The sequence below is a fragment of the Hypomesus nipponensis genome, chromosome 8, assembly GCF_054491055.1.
Source record: "Hypomesus nipponensis isolate SF chromosome 8, ASM5449105v1, whole genome shotgun sequence".
In the NCBI taxonomy this organism is placed as follows: domain Eukaryota; kingdom Metazoa; phylum Chordata; class Actinopteri; order Osmeriformes; family Osmeridae; genus Hypomesus; species Hypomesus nipponensis.
Window position 1 is genome coordinate 5,819,750 of NC_140368.1, and position 18,393 is coordinate 5,838,142.

An 18,393-nucleotide genomic window follows, 5' to 3' on the forward strand; every position below is an offset into this window, starting at 1 on the left:
TCGACAGTATTGATGGTGTGAAGTCATGTCCTCAGTTTAGAGTTTGGAGATCTAGTACTGCAGCACTGCTGTCGGTGGTTTATTAATTACAGGTCTGTTTGGCTTCTGGACATGCTCAGGAACACCTGCTGAACTATTGTCTTGACATTTTTGCTTGTTTTTCCAAACTCAGTCAAGCTGTTTTTTAACACCTGGCTTCTTCAGTGAAAATATTTCCCCGGAAAGCAGTATGGTACCATTTATTGTGTTTATTTATTTTTTACCATGGCTGCTATATGAAAGCAGGGTCTTTGTTCCTTGGTACAAAGTGTGGAAAATGGTGGGAAAATGCTTTTTCAAAATGCCCAAGTGCTTCTCTCCAGGTATTAAAGAAACATGAGGCTGGGAAAGAACTCTGGGGGTGATACAAATATGAGTTGGTTTTAAGACTCTTGGGGTGGTTGGTGTATAGTGTATGCTGGTGTGTGCAGCTGTTGTCCCCCCCCCCCCCTATATCTTCCTCCCTGGCTCATTAGCCACTGTCCCGCTGCGGCTTGTCTGCTTCATGCAAAGCCCTCTGAGAAGAAAACTACGAAAATATGGGCCATCCCATAATATTTGGCTGATCGCCGTCCGTTTCCGTGGCACCTCACACACCAGAGATCTGACCACATGCTGGGGTTGTATAACAACTGTTCCGCCTCTAAGACAGTTAGTGTGTTGCAGCATTGATGAACCATTATTGCTACACGGACCTCTTGTTGAGTGAGTCTTTGAGATTATTATTACTCACCTGCAGATGAGTTCTCATGCACTAAACACTTTTAATAAGCTTTTAATGCTTTATATCAAGTGCACTGTATTACTATGTAATTAACTTCTGTTCCTGCCCAGTACTCTGCATAATGCAGCATAGTTACATGGCATAGATGTTACTTTGTTTTGTGTTTGGACCTGAAGTTTAAAGGCTTGGTCTACCTTAAAAATAACAGATACTAGTCACAGAAAACTTGTAACTGTATTTGAAGAAAGGCTTATGACTGACTCCTGATAATGAAGTGAAACTTTATTAAAGTAAAGCCACTTCTTGTAATTAGCTTAAGTTTTCCATTAGCTCATGAGCCACTATTATAATTACATAGTTCCATATGCTATTGTAGGTGGCCTTCCCATTCTGCTGATTCTTTGACTTGCAAACACATTAGTTGATAGCAGAATATGCTAGCTCGAGACTGTTTCGTTATTCGGCCTGCTGTGAGGCCACTCATAATACTGATTTGAACACTTTAATGCTTCTTTTCAATGATCTTTAACTAAGTTACAGATATCAATTTAGCTCAGCAATGACGCTCAAGTGAAACCCCTTGACGTTAATACCAGCTGGAGTGAAGGTGTATGTTCAGGTTAAAGATGTTTCACCAGCATGTCTTCCTCACAAAGACCCATTACTCTTACAGAGTGGCTAAGCTAAGCGATGAATGCTTCAAGGGACTTGCCATGCTCTTCACATACTTTTCATTTTATTAGCTGAGTAGCATTCAGTAAATGATTAAATCTTAAGTGCTCAACCTGTGCCTGTTATTAGTAATGCAAGGTTTTAGGTTCACAGCAGTAAGCATACCCTTCTTATGTTTGTCTTATGTTGTTTAAAAAGTTATTGTGTTAGAAACTGAAGCCAATCAATTGAAAGTTGCAATGAGAAGAATGAGAATTCTAACAGTCAAACCATTGGATAATGAATGTGTCCTTTTACATGGAAAGAGGATATAATCAATGTACTTTGTGCTACGCTTATCTTCCCATGTTCCTCGATAATCCACGTTGGAATATCAAAATTCCACATTGGAATATCGAGGAGAGAATTTGACTAAGTACCTTCTCTGAGGCACACCCTATAAGCTCTGCACTACCATACTGCACTGTCAGTTAAGTGTTTAGAAGTAGTGGACAGGGAGCTGGACGTGACACCTGGAGTTTGGGTGTGTGGGTGTGTGGGTGTGTGGGTTGCACCCTGTCTCACATTGGTCCAGCAAGTCTCTTTACTGGGTTTCTTAATCCCAAATTGAATCCGCAAGGTGCCCTTGGGATGGATGCTTAATCCTGAATAGCTCCAATAACTTCCAGGCGGTAAACGTAATGAATAATGTTGTGAACAACATACATAGGTTGCCCTTAGTAACCTTGTATGCCTCCATTTTGCAATGTGGAAACTCGTGGAACAGAAGCACACATTAGTGGCGAAAAGTGAAATTACAATGTATGCACTGGTCGCTGCTTGATAATGGATGAAAGACACTGAAGAATGAAATGGTGTGTGTGTCATGACACCCACTCAGAGGCACACACACACACACACACACACACAAACACAATTTTGAGGCAGATATGCCCAGTGAAGCATATCAGCCTGGATAGAAATGCCTACCTTTCCACAGAACCTGCACGTCCCAAATGATGAGCGGGAGCAAAAAAGCCAGACGCCCGAGTGAGGATTAATGATGTTTTGAGGGGCTATTTAAGACAGAGTCTGCGTGTGTCTCCGTGTGACGTACACGGCACTCCTGAGACGGCTGCCTTTCTGGATCCAGCCACATCTCGTCTGTCTGCCGCCGGTCACTAGAAAGGAGATCATTTAATTAAAGAAAAAAAAACACGCTCAAATAAATGAAAAGGCCAAATCGGGTCTATTTTCCAGGTGCTCCGTCAGCTCATTGTGTAGCATGCCGAGATACCGAAGGGACGGTGTGGACACCTGTAATCCCATTCTGATTAAGATATTGGCATGGCCTTTACAGAGCTTTACGGTGGGGTGTCGTCTAATCTGTTCAGATCAGAATGTTTTTTTTTGCTTGAACGCCACTCTGAGCTGAGCGCCTCGTCCCTGGACTGGATCCTGCGTCTGCACGCTCCAGTGACTGAGAGACACTGCAGCAGATAGGAACATGACCTAACACCATCCAGACTGGTACACTGCTCCGCTATGTGTCTGAGGCCCCAATCAGACTGAGATACCGTGTACAGACAGAGAGATAAATAGAGATTTGTCACATCACTGGGTTGTTTGATGTACTTTCGAATTGGAGGATGGCTGTATTAGCGCCTTTCATTATCACATGAATCACTTAGGTCAGTTGAGATGGCACACTTCACTACTCCACTTTGTACCTTTTTTATACATTTATGCAACAGTAGCCAGCCCTGGAGAGAGGGAACTCCTTTGCGGCAAGCGCAGCACAGCCAAGTCTGAAACTTCCCAAGTTAGCTCTGCGGGTTACAATTATGTAAGATGTTCCAAAAATTGGCTGTATTTGAAAGACAGGCCATTTTGGCATTGAATACAAACTACCAGGTGCCAGTTATTTCTTTCCATATGGTCCGTTTCCACGGTACCACAGGATCTTGTTCTATGTAAGTGGGCCACCTGGAGGTTCAGGAAAACACACTGCTCTTGTTTAAGTGTCCATCTCCCCTCTCTACTACCTCTCATACGGCTGCCTGGACACAACAGCCAGGGGCTTTCTCCAAAGCTCCCCCCATCCCCCAACCCCGCTCCCATATCCCAACACACACACTTTTATTTCCTCTTCCAAAGACAAATGTCAGGGATGTAGGCTTTAGCAGGGAGCGTGGCCCACTCTTCTGCCGCCAGCATCGGGAAGACAGCTAGATAAATGCGCGGCTACGGCGCGTCTGCCTCCCTCGCACCGGAGGCACCGGGAGTTGCGTTGCAGCGCGGGGCCGTGCCGTGCTGGCAACAGAAGGATTTTAATCATCGCCTCTCCCCAGGAATGACACCAGCGAGGCACGGGGTACAGAGATAGAGAGCAGAGGGGGGCCAGGCACCCAGCAGACAAACAACAGCCCTGAGAACATAGCCGCACGGATTAGCCATGTCTCTCTGTGAGAAATATGTGTGCTTCTGGCCAGGCGGGGAGAAAACACATTGCCGTTATTTTTTTTTCTTTCTTTCTTTCCTTCTTTTCTTTTTTTTTTTCGGCGCCGGAATCAGGATTCATGGCATCATTAAACAAGACAATATCTCCCAGGCTCCAAACGCAGAGCTGATATTAAATAAGTATATCAATTGTATGTGAAGCCCATCTTTGGTTAGTGGGATCATTCATTTGTCTCTCTCTCACTGCCGGCTGCACCCCCCCAACAACTCTTCTGCTGGCTTGATCTCAAGTTTGAGCCTGTTTAGTTGCTGGAGTTGTTGTTGTTTAAATATCAACCATTAGGCAACTTTTCTCTGGCAGCCTTTACTCCGAATTTTTAAAAGACTGCTCTTTCAACCTCTCTTTCACTCTCTTGTTTTTGTCCCTATGGTGATGCTGTGTGAAGTTGAAAGGAGAGAAAAGCTGTGTTCGTTTTGTACCTTACCGGGATTGAGGGACCTCAGTTGGAGTGAAGACTTGAAGCATGCTCTCTCATGCATGTCAGTAAACAGGGTTCACAGGTGTCACAACAGCCGACACTGTTGATGCTCTTTAATTGGCTGCGAGGTTGCTCTGTGGAGGAAACATCCCCCTCCCAAAAAACAAGGGATGAATGGATGGATGGAAGGAAGGATGGATGGATGAAGGGAGGAGAGGACGCCTGCTACAGCAGAGGGCTGGATCTGCACATCCACACAGACCTTCTGTAGACAGATGCTTTGATAAATCACATGAAGGGTGCTGGCTTTAAAAATAACCCGACTCCTGGCCTGACATGTTGTGACTCCTTGTCCTGAAAGAGCAAGCAGAGGAGTACGCAGGCAGCTGAGCCTTCACCCTGCTGCATCTCAGCCCCCCTGCTGTTTATTAGCTTCAGCCATATGGAAATGACATGTTTTTGAGGACAGCGACAACACTGCTTTATTGACAGTTGTTATCCAGTAGCTGGCATGTGACAAAGGCCTTGGATAAAAAGAGGCGGACAGCTCGCTCTAATTTCTCTAATTGAACGATTTAGTTAGGCTGGCCAATAACACTTTTCAGCTCGAGGGCTTTAATGGTATTGATAAAGACAGACAGAGAGAGAAAATGAAACACTTAATAGGATGGTTTATTTTGCTAGCACAACACAGGTTTCTTGTCAAGATAACCAGGTACTTCGGCTCCTTGTTCCTCTTCAAGCATTTAGACCTCATTTAAGAGATTTATTTGTCCTTCTTTCCGGGTATCCAGTTTGTTTCAATTACAAAACCTTGTGAAAGTGTTGCCTTTTCAGCATTTTGCCTTTTGAACTGCAAATGAGTCAGTCCATTTTAGGATACGAACATCAGAGCTCTGAATAAATATGCCTTTCTGATTTTTTTCCCTCCAAATTCCATTATATTTTGGAAAGGAATCATAGCATACCTACCGAAGTCCCAACATCAGAAGTGGCTATGAGCCTGCTGCTGTGGACAATACAACACTCCTCTACTCATCTCCTTTAAAACATGGTCTTAGAAGAGAACCTTTGTTACGTAATTCAACCCAAATGTACTATATCTTACCCAGTTACATTTATTCATTTAGCAAACGCTTTTATCCAATGTGACTTCCAAGAGAGAGCTTTACAAAAGTGCATATGTCACTGATCAAAAACATTGCGGGTAGCCAAAATATGAAACATACATTGTGAAAAGCAAATAAGTGCCAATGGGAAGAAACATAAGAGCATGTATTTAAACAAATTGCTAATTAAACAGCATGAACCTCAAAAGTGCAAGAGTGTACCTGTAGGAAAGCAAGCAACAATAATATAATTCCACCATTGCAAGGCCAGACAGGGAAAGTGCTGGGATTGGGAGCGGGCGCTCTTGAGAGGTGGGACCACCAGACGGTTGTCAGAAGAAGACCAAAGGTGGCGGGTGGGGGTGTAAGGCTGGTTAAAAAAAGACATTTAATTTTGTCACGGTTGGAGGAGTTACAGAAATCCCTTGGCATCCTTGACTTATAATCACACCTCTGTAAATAACCACAACTCTGTAAAGCACCAGACATGGACTACTGGAGTCAATCACCAGCTAGGTATTGTAGTAGCATGTGGATCATGTATGGTGGTCCCAAATATCTGGTTTTCCTCGTATTTTGCTGTGTTGAGTCAGACACCCAAAAATACTAAATTGTTGTGCAGTCTTTACTGTAAAAAAATTATTTGCACATTTTTATAATGACTTTAGTCACATTCCTATTTATCAGCCAGATGGTCAATTATGATAGTGGTTTTATGGTTCTTTCTGGACTTTTTCCATTGAAAATAATCACAGACATAGTAATTCTGGAAACCCGAAAGATCAAAACAGCTCTATATACAACTTCAATCACAGAGATCCTTACTGGGGTCCAATTCAATTTTTCCTAAGATTCTGAAAAAGGATAAAAGTTAAATAGAGCAAAAGAAAACTGATTCATTTCGACAGGAACTCTGATTTGTATTGTGAGTTATTTAATGGGTAATCCTTCATGTTCTGCAGGACTCCCCAATAAGTGCTTTTAATGAATGAAACAGAAATGTGTTGTAAGCCATTAACTCTGAAAGCAACAGCAATTCCACAAGAGGGATAAGGACAATTTATTGCATAAATGCTTTGTAGTAATTTAGTGGGATTATTTTGATTGCCATCTTTTGAATTGGGGAGATAACATTTTGATTTCCTTTTCATTAGTTGGGATATTATTTCAAAAGCAATCAAAGAAGTGTGTGTGTGTGCATGTAAATGTGTGTGTTTACTTCTCTCTAACTTAACACAATGTATTTCTCTCTATCACTCTCTCCCTGTCTCCTCTCTCTCTCTCTCTCTCTCTCTCTCTCTCTCTCTCTCTCTCTCTCTCTCTCTCTCTCTCTCTCTCTCTCTCTCTCTCTCTCTCTCTCTCACTCTCTCCAGGCATAATCAGGACAGCTCTGCCCAACATGGACCGTGAGACACGGGACCAGTATGTTCTAGTCATCCAGGCCAAGGACATGGTGGGGCAGATGGGTGGTCTGTCGGGCACCACCTCTGTCACCGTCACGCTCACGGATGTCAATGACAACCCACCACGCTTTTCACACAGTAAGATCACCCTCTCTCCTCCTCATTAGCCCTTTTGCTGTCTCTCTTTCCGTCTCTCTTCCCATCTCTCTCTCTCTCTCTCTCTCTCTCTCTCTCTCTCTCTCTCTCTCTCTCTCTCTCTATCTCTCTCTCCCCCCATTATCTCTTTTGTCTATGTGTGTGTCTGTGTGTGCATGCAAGTCTGTTCGTCTATCTGTCTGTTCATCTGTCTGTCTGCCTGTCTATATGTCTATCTGTCACTAAGGTTTCTCAGATTCCTGTGGACCTCATCTGACTGTTCACTCTAACTGACCTTGACAAGAGGTTGTCAAGAAGCTTTGACAAGAAGTAGACAGCATACATGCAGTACATGGTATGAGGAGCACATGTACCGTTAGAGCAAGACTAAATCACCCCTCAAACACAGTTCATCCTTTGAAGTGTGCCCTATGTGTAATATCCCCTTCAACCCTTCAACCTTTTTCCAACTTATCTATTTGCTGGAGTGTTTTCAGCAGTTTTTCGCAGGGTAGACTTCAAATGTAGTCACCCAGGGGTGTTTGCACCTTTGCCCCCACCCACCCACCCACCAAACCAACTCCCTCATTGCCCAACCACTCCCACCCCCTCCCCACAGTATCTTCCCCTTGCTCTCATGGTCAGAGAGGGGTGGCAGCAGTGCAGGTGGATAAGCTAGGATCAATCAGGCTACTTTTTTTGTCATCAGCCTATTTCACGGACTGCTAATGGGTTCCAGGGCTGGCTTGGGGATTCAAAGGAGCGAGGTGCTTCCCATGATAATCGCTTTACTACTGATAGCCCTCACTGAACAACCGACCTGCTGCTGCCTCTCTCCCTGCCTCTCTCCCTGCCTCTCTCCCTGCCTCTCTCCCTACCTCTCTCCTTGCCTCTTTCTATCTGGCTTCTTGCCTATCTTCTTTCCCCCCTGTCTCCCAGCATCCTCCCTCCTTCCCAACCTGCCTTTCTGCCTCCCTCCCTCCCTTTCTCTCTCCCTTTCTCTCTCTCCTCTCTCTCTCTCTCTCTCTCTCTCTCTCTCTCTCTCTCTCTCTCTCTCTCTCTCTCTCTCTCTCTCTCTCTCTCTCCATCCCTCTCTCCTTCCTTGCCTGTCTGCCTGCCTGCAGCACTCACCACTGGACTGCATTGAAGTCAAGTCAATTTGCAGGACCCCGGGGGGTGAGGCAGGTTCAACATTTCGCACAACAAGTCGTCAATGATGCTTTAACCCAGCACCATCACGCTGGGAAGAAAGAGGCTTTAGAGGAGCGCAGCCCCCGATGCCTCTCTCACACCCCCCTCTACCGTCCTTACGAGGTTATAGGTCAGAATCGATAGAGCATTACAGTGCATCTCAACTGATAGACTGTAGTGGCGATATCACTTTCTCTCCCTCTTTTTCTCTCTCTATCTCTCGGATGAAAGGATATAGAAGGAAAGACAAGGGTGAGGGCATTGGGGGGCCGGGGTGGGGGGGCGGGGTGGGGGGTGGGGCCGAAGGGGGAAAGGACTGAATTGGGAGGGAAGAAGACAAGCGCACAGGTTGAAAATAGAGGCTGGAAAGCAATTTTTGGGGGATGGTTGGGGTGGGTTCGGGGGGGGGGGGGGGGTCTTTTAAGGAACTGCTATTCCACGGTGAATTAAAAAGCCATTACAGAGATTACACAGACGCAAACAGTGTCAGGCTCATTAGCATTTAGACGGCGAGGGAGGGATCTACTGGGGTGGGGAACACGGAACATTCTAGTAATGAGCTTCACCATGATGATTGGGAAGATTATGATTATGAATATGATTCCTTTATTCTTATGAGAGGGCTTTAACATCAGAAGGTGCAGACAAAAGCTTTGGAAACATTTTGTAATTTTTTTTGTTGCGTTTAATAGAATCTTACAGTGGACATTTCATCCAATGAAACATTATTACTCTGGAATCATTGATTTGTATTGTTCTTGGTTTAAAATGTTTTCCATAGATATTCATATTACTCCAAGAATTTTCAGGGGCTCTGATAGTGTTCATTTGGATGTGAATGCATACCATTGTCACTAAAACTAAATTGTGCTAAAAGCTGATTCAAAAGGTTGTTATAAAGATGCTGAATTACAGTTGTCATTGAATTATGGAATGCCTCACAATTTTTTTTGTAATTTACTGTATATACTTTTATTATTAATCCCTTTTTTGTTTAGTTCTTTTGGAAGAGATCCAGCTCAGTCACCTACGTCTGTCCCCCAGTGTGTATGGCAATGTAACACTGAATTCTGAGAGATGCTGAACATGGCTGAGGTGTATGAAGACAAAGGAAAAACCACAATCTGTAACTTGAATCTCTCCTCTCCTTCAGAGAGCTACCAGTACACAGTACAGGAGTCCCTCCGCGTGGCGTCCGTGGTGGCAAAGATCAAGGCGGTGGATGCAGACATTGGCACCAATGCTGAGATGGACTACAAGATAACGGATGGCGACGGCCCAGGCTTGTTCAACATCACCACGGACGAGGACACCCAGGAAGGAGTCATCCTTCTCCTCAGGGTACAAACACCTTCTCCTTCCACATCTGTCACACCTACTCTCTAGTTCTTCAGGCACCTGTGGGCGAGCGACAGGGGCCACACCCTGGACTGAGAGAGGAGCCAACACACTTCAGGAGTTGTGTTGATTCTGTGTGAAATTTGTGGTGTCCAGTCAATCATTTCTACTGGTGCTGGTAATCAAGGTTTTTTTTGGTTGTTGCTTCTTGTTTTTCAAAGGGTTGGACCGGTCTTCTCAGTGTTTTGACATTTTGTTCTCCTCAACTGAGAGACTATTGTTAGCTATCTGCCCCTATTGTCAGGGATTAAACATAGCATCTATTGTGTGCACTGAACTGCTGGTTACTCCCTGACTTTACAAAAGAGAGGCTAGTCTCAGACAATGCATGTCTCATCAAAGTCCTTCTGCATTGGCCACAACATATCAAGAGTCCAATAATCCAAACAAATAAGAGCGCATTATGTCAACACTTTCTCAAAAAAGGCCTTTGACAATAATGTGTGCCTTTTCTTGCAATCAATAGTTTGCCTTCACACCACCACAGTAAGTCAATATAAAAATGTCTGGATGAAAGATGTGTTTGGTGGGTTCTGATCATGTGCAAGTCAAGGTTGCCTAGAAGCTTTGGATTCTACAGTCAACATCATTTTTATTTGTTCATATATATTTTTCTTACTGTTTTCAAGTTTGAGTGCATCGCAAGGCCACAAGAATGGTAAACACATAGACATGTTTTTATGACTTTGTCCTTCCATTCTACTGCAAATAGTGCCATTAAGCTGCACTCTGAACTGTCCAATCAGTGGGTAGCATAATGGAAAGTTAGTGAATGGATCGCTTAGGAGCCAATCATGTCCTCCCTTACGCTTTCATGTGATCAGGTATAAATATTCCTCCAGGGGCAGTCATGAGTTTTTATGGGCCCCTTAATAATCTTTAATACAATGTAGAGACAAAGGATCAGAAAAGGTTAGATTTGTTGAAGAATCTTCTATTGTCTTAACACTACATGTGTTGAGGAAAAAAAGCCAACTGTTGTTGACACATTACTTTTTTCTCCCCTTCCCCCATCTCAATGCCGTTTGCAGCCATTAGACTTTGAGACAAAGAATAGCTTCTCCCTCCGTGTCGAGGCCACCAACCGGCACATCAACACCAACTTCTTGAGTGCGGGTCCATTTAGCGACACCGCCACTGTCAAGGTGATCGTCGAAGACGTGAATGAGCCACCACTCTTCTCCTCACCACTCAGTAAGATGGTGGTATCTGAGGATGCCAGAGTGGGAACATCCATCGGGAAGGTGTCTGCTCATGACCCCGACAACTCCAACAGTGCCATCAGGTAATCCCTGTACTTCAGGACTTGTGGAGTAACTCACCATTACAGGCACCATCTCTCCGTTGTAACTGTTATTTTGATCTGAAGTGGCTGACTTAATGTTTTGTGAAGCAATCTAGCGGCAGTTGACTTTCCTTCAGCAGCTTAGCAAAACATTCTACCTGTATACTAGCCCGCTGTGTTTCAACATATACTTTTCTACTATGTGTTCTTGACCAAAAGACACCACCACTTACAGAAGTACTTCTGACAACGCTCATTTGCTTATATTCAGGCTTTTCTTTTCATCCATAAGTGGATTTGTTCGTTTAACAGTGCCATGGGAGTTAGAGTTATCTACAAAACACAGAGACAGACAGCCAAGATCCCTAGATCCCTCTGTGACTGCCATGAACCCAGGACAGATGGTGTGTGTATTCTGAGCTCTGCAACATGAGCAAAAGTAAAATGCCATCTTCAACAGGAACAGAGCCTCCTGAGGGTCAATACTCACAACTTGTGCTTTGGCATTTCAACCACAAAACAAGCCCTCCAAGAAGCAATATGTGGGGTGTCTTTCACAACACTCCTGGCCATTATGCATTAATTGAAAGAATAGTGGGGCTGTATTCACGCCTGGACCGTACGGATTATTCGTAATCTTAATCAGAAAATCAAATTACACCACCATTGTGGTTGAAAATTGCTTCTTTTTTCTGTCGTGACTGCTATCAGCTTCTGCAGTTCAAGCCACTACTTCTGTTGAAATTAACATTATTGTGGAACTAATATGCAACCCTGAGTCAAATTACATCGAATAATACCCCTTGGATATAGGCTAATTGAAGATGTCATTTTCTCCACAGAAATGGGAGCCGCACAGTGCCTAAATGGTGTTTGTTTTGTATTCAGGAACTTATAAAAGTGGATGTAGATCAGTTTCCATCACAATTAAAAGTTTAAATTTTTACAAAGGGATTTTTTTTCCCTGTCAACCCAACCCACACACATTCTGCTAATCTGAAATGAAATAATGACACTGAATATTAGGTTGCACCTGGACTTGATGATGATGAGATAATAGCCTGAGAAACTAGCAGGAATCAGAAATGATAGAGAACAAACCATGATGGTGCATGTTAATACAATCCACTAATGGTGCTGATGAACTGGATCCAAATGTTCTCCAAATTGTATATTTGGCTCATGTTTTAAAAGATAAAAAGGGTCATTGATCTAAAGAATGTTCAGAAGGTGATGCTGGGATTGTTAAATCAATAGTTTTGTGCTCAAGCCAAATATTTCATACACCCTTATAAAAAAGAACAAGTTCTTAAAGTTCTCTGATAACACTGGCTTACTTTCAGTTGAACCCATTTGGGTTCTTTATAAAACCCCTTATTAGTTTCCCTTTTTTTTATAGAACCTTTGTTCGATTAGGCGGTTCCGCTTGTGATTCCAAATACATTGACATGAGTTTTTTGGAGGGTTATGTATTCTGTGGAACCCCTTCATGATTCTACGGTAGAACCTAGTTTTGATGCTGACGTGGTGTCTCTCCATCGTTCTCCAGGTACTCAATAGACAGGAACACAGACCTGGAGCGGTTCTTCAATGTGGACGCGCTCAGCGGGGTCATTAGCACTGCCAAACTCCTGGACAGAGAAATCAACTCAGTCCACAACATCACCATCTTTGCAATGGAAAGCCGTAAGTCCAGAAGATTCTGTCGTCCCCTTTCAATACATGAACTGGAGAGCAAACGATCGCTCTTTTCGATGTACAGCGCGGTGGCACAGTGTTAGCAGCAGACCCATCCAGACATACACAGCCATGCCTCGTGTCAGGTGGCCCTAGTCACAGTTGTCAAGTTGTGACTCCTCTGTGTCATCTGGTCTGGATGATTCCAGTCTTCTCATCCTGCCATACAGACAACTCAGTCTCCCATCCTCCCATCCCTCTGTCCCTCTGTCATCCCCCCTCCCCCGTCACACTCCCCCCACCTCTGTGCTTACATTAATACAGGCAGGCGTGCGCCCAGGCATGGGGGTCATGCGGGGGCTGCTGGGGAATGTTAATTTGGAAGCGGAGGGGGAGGGAGAGGGGAGGGAGAGGGGAGGTCGCCCTAACCTCCGGGTCTCCCTGAGCCGTAGTGTGTGCTAGGTTGGGAGGTGCTGACTAAGGCCGGGCCAGCTCACCCATTGGTGAACTATGCTAATGTGACGTGGCGAGGTGTCACCACATTTCGCCTTTGACTCGACCCTTCTCCGCTTCAAGGACGAAGACTGCTCCTCTCTGTGTCTCTCCCCCACCGTGTCATTTCACAGCCATGCAAGCACACATGTCGCTACCCGGACCATAAACCCCCAGGCCCTTGTCTCGAGGCACCTCAGTGTGCCTTAGAAAGGGCCTAATGTCACAAGATCAGCGATTCCCCCTCAATGCCTGTCTATTGGTTTAAATTAAGTCTTGTTTGTACCATGAGGTAAACTCAGCACATAGATCTGTCATCGTCACAAATAGTCCCCTGCTCTATTTTGTTCTTGCATTTCAAGTAGGATACAACTTTAAAAGACTCTTCAGAGAATGGCACGCTCTGATGCATGGAGATCTTCCGTAATGACTATGTGGAATGTAGCTGTCATTCACAGACGAGGTGTGGCCTCTGATACACACAGTGACACTTCTATCTCAGCGAGCAACTTAAAGGTCCAGAAAGTACACAGCCGTTTTCCTCTGCTCCGAAAGTCATATATTTATAGAAAATTGGCTGTTAATGTTCCTAAAGAGGGCATGAAGGGAGAGAGAGAGACGAAGAGGGAGAGAAGGAGAGAGAGAAAAGGACAAAGATAGACATTGCTGCTGGCAGAGGGATGTTGTGCACTTGCGCTGTGGTCGCTCAGATTTCACCCCTTCTTCCTCGAGCCCCCACGCCAACCACAACAAGCCTATGGCCCGGGGGCGTCACGCGGGCTTTTTATTATCGTCAAATCAGCCACCCCCGAATGTCAGCGACGTGTCAGTCCTCGTCAGGCAAGGCAGGGACGCCAGGCCAAATCATCATCCTGTCCTCCCAGATGAAGCTGCAGCCATTTTGGCCATCAGTGTGTGTGAGCCAGGGTGCCCAGCCCCCAGGGTGCTGGATGGCTTGTTCTACACGGGCAGCTTCTATGCCGCATCAACCAGGCGACGGTTCTAATAAGCTGCCTGATCACTTTGGCTCCTCGCTCCCAGGCCCGCCAGCTGATAGCAGAGAACATTGCATATTCCATCAGAGCAGCAGTTTTGGCTTAATTTGCCTCGTTTCGCTCGACCTTTGTGATTAATTAAAAAGGCATGAGGAAGATCAATATCCCGGAGAGTGGATGAGCACAAGCAAGAAGTTAAGTCAGGGGACGTTTTTGTATTGGGAAATTGGCTGAAATGCACTGATTTGAGCATGTCTCTCTCTGGCTCTCTCCATCTACCTCTCCTCCTCTTCTCTCTCTTTCCATCTCTTTTTCAGAGGATCCAACCCAAATTGGAAAAGGTGTTGCTGTCATTACTGTACTGGACATAAATGACAACGCCCCTGTGTTCGCCATAGAATATCAGACCATTCTCTGTGAGAATGCCATTCCTGGGCAGGTAAGAGGCTGTCTGTCTTATCCAATATGGTGGTGGGGGGACAAGGGGCTGGGGGATGGGAGGCTGGTAAGAGGCTGTTTCCTATTATCCAGTATGGTGGTGGGGGGGGGGGGGGTAATGGGGTGGTGGATTTATACTGCATTCACAAACATTACTGCTGCACTCTTCGTGTTCATCCTCCACAATGAGCAAGATTTATTATCCTGAGCGTTTTCCCCCCCACCTCCAAGGAGCTCTGCACTACTCTGCAAAAATCTCTGAAAGTTTGTCGCTCGCCTTTATCCGAGTATGATGCCAGTGTTTCAGGCCACCTGATGTGGTCTTAAATAGCTTGTGATTTCTCTCCTGCGCTGGAGGTCATGTCAGGGAGACAGAGTCATTTGTTTGAGCCACGTAGCGCAGATCAAATTGCAGGTATCATCTGTGTTCGTACACTTCGTTGGAGATGGTTCCCCCTCATCTCTGCCAGATGAATTAATGTCTGTGTTTGAATTTCCCTGTGGCTCGACTCCACAATGCTATCACACACCAACATGATATTTCATGGCAGGGTGGCATTGAGTGTCTGCCCTGGTCTGATTCCCTATTCGCGGAGTGTGTGTAATTAGCGGATCTGTGTGCTGGGCACTGGGGTGGAAAATGCATCATAACAGCGTACGAGGCGAACGAGGAGGAGAGGGAAGAAGGCACTCAGAATTCAGGTTCTCTAAAGAGAGGCGTGTCGGGGCTCCCGTGAGAGGTGCCCCCTCCCTCTCCCCCCTGTGTTTAGCCCTTGGTCTCATCATCGCTACATGACTCGTGCGTCCTCTCTGCCTATTTGTCTGCTCCTGGCATCTGGAAAACACAATGAGACGCAGCATAGGAATAACCAAAATTGATTAGGATGATGCATTTGTATTGGAAATTGGAAGTCAGGGCCCCTTTTAAGTATGTTATTTGCCAACTGCCCCACTTTGTTGTTAGTCATCTTGTTCACGGAAGGCTGCACCTGAAAGGCGACATGATGTCATCTGCGAAATGAGGGGTTTTTTCCAGGCGGCCATGTTTCTTCTGAGCCGCAGGTGAAGAGGCAGAGTGGAGGGTGTACACCCCTCTGGACTGCACGGGGACTCATCTTGACCTGATTTGCCTTCAGCTCTGTCATTTTCACTGCAGGGGGGTGGTGCTCTGCTCGTGGTGTTTAAACTTCTGCCTCCAAGCTCCCAGAAAAAAAAAAAAACATCTAGTTTAGCCAGCATTCAAAGCCGTAAACTGTGGACTCCAACTCTGTAGACCTTTACAATGGATTGCCCACAGCTTGTTGAATTTCCTCAGCCACATCTCTTGGGGACTGTGTGTGTTGTGTGTGTAGTGTGTTTGTGTGTCATGTGTGTATGTGTATATGTGTACAATATTCTGCAACACTCCACGTGAGGATTTGTTATATTTTTTTGTTTCCATCTCGTTACCCCGGTTGTGTTTCTAGTATTCTGTACCTTTTATAGGAGTCTTGCATCACTGTCCTACTACCCTTTTATCTTCTGCTTTTAATAGAGAGCTTTCAGCTGCTCTTTTAACCCAGCCAGTATATCATATACATATGTCCTTGTCACTTGTTACACGGTGAAATTGGTTTGCTTTTACACACTATCATCTCCTTCACTGGGGTCAAGAGGGTGAAGTTGTAAACCCTAGCGATAGAATTTCCTCTGAAGGGAGCTGACGATGGTCCCACACACGCGTCCCTGGGAGAGATGCTGTGTAAGAAGGGTGGCTGAAGGTCTGAGCTTCCTGGGTTGTTGGACCCAACTCTCGGTAGTATGGTGAAGTCACATGCCAAGCTTAAAATCAAAAGGGTGAAACTTTGTTTTCCACTGTTCAAGTGTACTCTTTCATAATACCACCATGGTGATGGAATCAGTTTGTTTCATAACCGCCGTCTTGGATATTTCGGAAGTTCCAAGATACGACATGACTGTCGTTGTGTCTGAACGAGGCATGAAGGACAAGAATGGCAGACATCTGTCCTTCCACTTCACATCATACTCTGAACCCCTGTGCAACACTGTCTACCACACACATGACGGTCTGCTTAAGACCCTGCCTTGTTTTGCCTGTGGCGTTATGTAAATGTACACCTAATAAACACTCAGACACACATTCAAGAAACAGAGAAAAAAAAGCGTTGACATTTTGAGTGCAAAAAAAGCATTTGAATAACAACTATACATCAATGTGGTAAAATGGGTGGACTGGGTGAGACTGTCCGTTGTCCTATCTCCCCTGCTAGACCAAGACATCCTCATTAATGTGTCTTTCTCTCTCCGCGTTCACTTTGGGGATGGGCCGCAAGCTCCAACCCTTCCCACAGACGGCTCCACACGCGAAACATCCTCACCTCGGCCAGCTCAGCTCCAATCCAGGACCGCCCACTTACTTTCCATGGCCTGGCTCGTTGGCACAGCTAGCTCGCTACGGCTCGGATTAAATAAGAAAGGCAGATATTTCAGGTGGGGGGGGGTCAAGGCGGAGGGTGGGGTTGGGGGGGGGCCCAAGGCGGAGGGTGTGGGCCGGCGCTGCGGCGCTGTACGGGCAGATTAACAGGGAGCACGGAGGTTGGAATAACCTGCCATCTTTCTGGCTTAATTAGGGCCGTCTCGTGGCGCTAGCCCTCTCCTGAGACTCCACTTGTTACGGATCAGCGCTGCGTCTGTCTCCTGCCATAATATTAATTGATATTAAAACAGTGGGGGGAGGGGGCAAAAGGGAGATCGGGGGAGGGCACAGGCACAGGGGCCGAGGGAGGGGGGAGGTGGGGTCGTGTAGATACAATCATCCCCATCAGTGTAGCCATTACATACATGAGTGGATTTTCCCTGGCACTATGATGGCCCCAATCTGCCACCCTGCCCTTCATGCTACCCTCCTCCCCTTCTGCTACCACCTAACCCGCCCCCAGTGGGTCCAGCAAGGACTCTTGGTCAGCATTTAGTTGAGATTAGTTTGTTAGTATTTAATGTTACATTTAAGATTATTGTTCCAAATAGGTGGTTGGAATACAGGTACATATTGGTTTGTCAAAAATAAGACTGATGTCAAGAGATGTGTGTTCCACGTTGCCCCCAACCCTTCTTTGTAATTATCAGTTCATTCTAGGTGTTTTTTTGAGGTGGGAAATGAAATCAACAATCATACCACAGGCAATGGGGGGGGGGGGGGGGTTCAGTGGGTGGTGATTGTGTAAACTTGTGTGTGTGTGTGTGTGTACTTTTGGAGTGTGGGTGTGAGGGGGGGGGGGGTGAGCAGATGCGTGAGTGTGTGTGTGTGTGTGTGTGTGTGTGAGAGAGAGTGGTGTTCTATATAAAGGCAGCACCTGGGTGTAGGATCCATGTTCACCCTGTGACAGCAGGAGATTCAGCGCTGCAGTGCAGGTGCTCCAGAACCTCTGCTCAGGGCTGTTCTTCATTAGTATTTGAGGTTTCATCTTGGTTCTAGACCAACTCTGACATCATTTTAGATAATCAATAGAGAAATCCACGGAGCTGACAAATAGAAATGAACGGAGATTGAAAGGCGACATTTGTTGAGAGCTACGTATTGATTGCAATCAAACCCAGCATCTGTCAGAATTAGGGTCCTCAGCGGGGGGGGGGGGGTAGGTTGTGGGCTCTGCTCGGTGATTTGTAAGTGCTGGCTGCCACTGATGTGCTGGGTGTTGTTGTGGGTGTTGATGTTGCCCATGGGGGCATGAGAGACACAGACAGCAAAGGGTGTGAAAACCACAGCACCCCCATCCTGAGCCCCCTGCCCCCTTTGACAACATCACGCCCCCCTCCCCCCAGCTCTCCTCCAAACTCACACCCATCACCGCAAGCAACTTGCCGCCCCCTCCGCGTCTCCATGGCAACAGCCGGTTGTCACTCAGACACTCCGTCGC

General features: G+C 45.8%; 1 protein-coding gene across 1 annotated transcript in view; it reads left to right on the plus strand.

Moving 5' to 3' along the window:
* LOC146274884 (cadherin-7-like) overlaps positions 1-18,393 on the plus strand; it is a 49,103-nt gene that overhangs the window by 20,516 nt on the left and 10,194 nt on the right. The window contains exons 4-8 of the mRNA XM_084702534.1: positions 6,836-7,003; positions 9,345-9,532; positions 10,621-10,874; positions 12,424-12,560; positions 14,356-14,477. Coding sequence (XP_084558660.1) covers positions 6,836-7,003; positions 9,345-9,532; positions 10,621-10,874; positions 12,424-12,560; positions 14,356-14,477 — 869 coding nt within the window. The remainder of the gene's footprint in view (positions 1-6,835; positions 7,004-9,344; positions 9,533-10,620; positions 10,875-12,423; positions 12,561-14,355; positions 14,478-18,393) is intronic.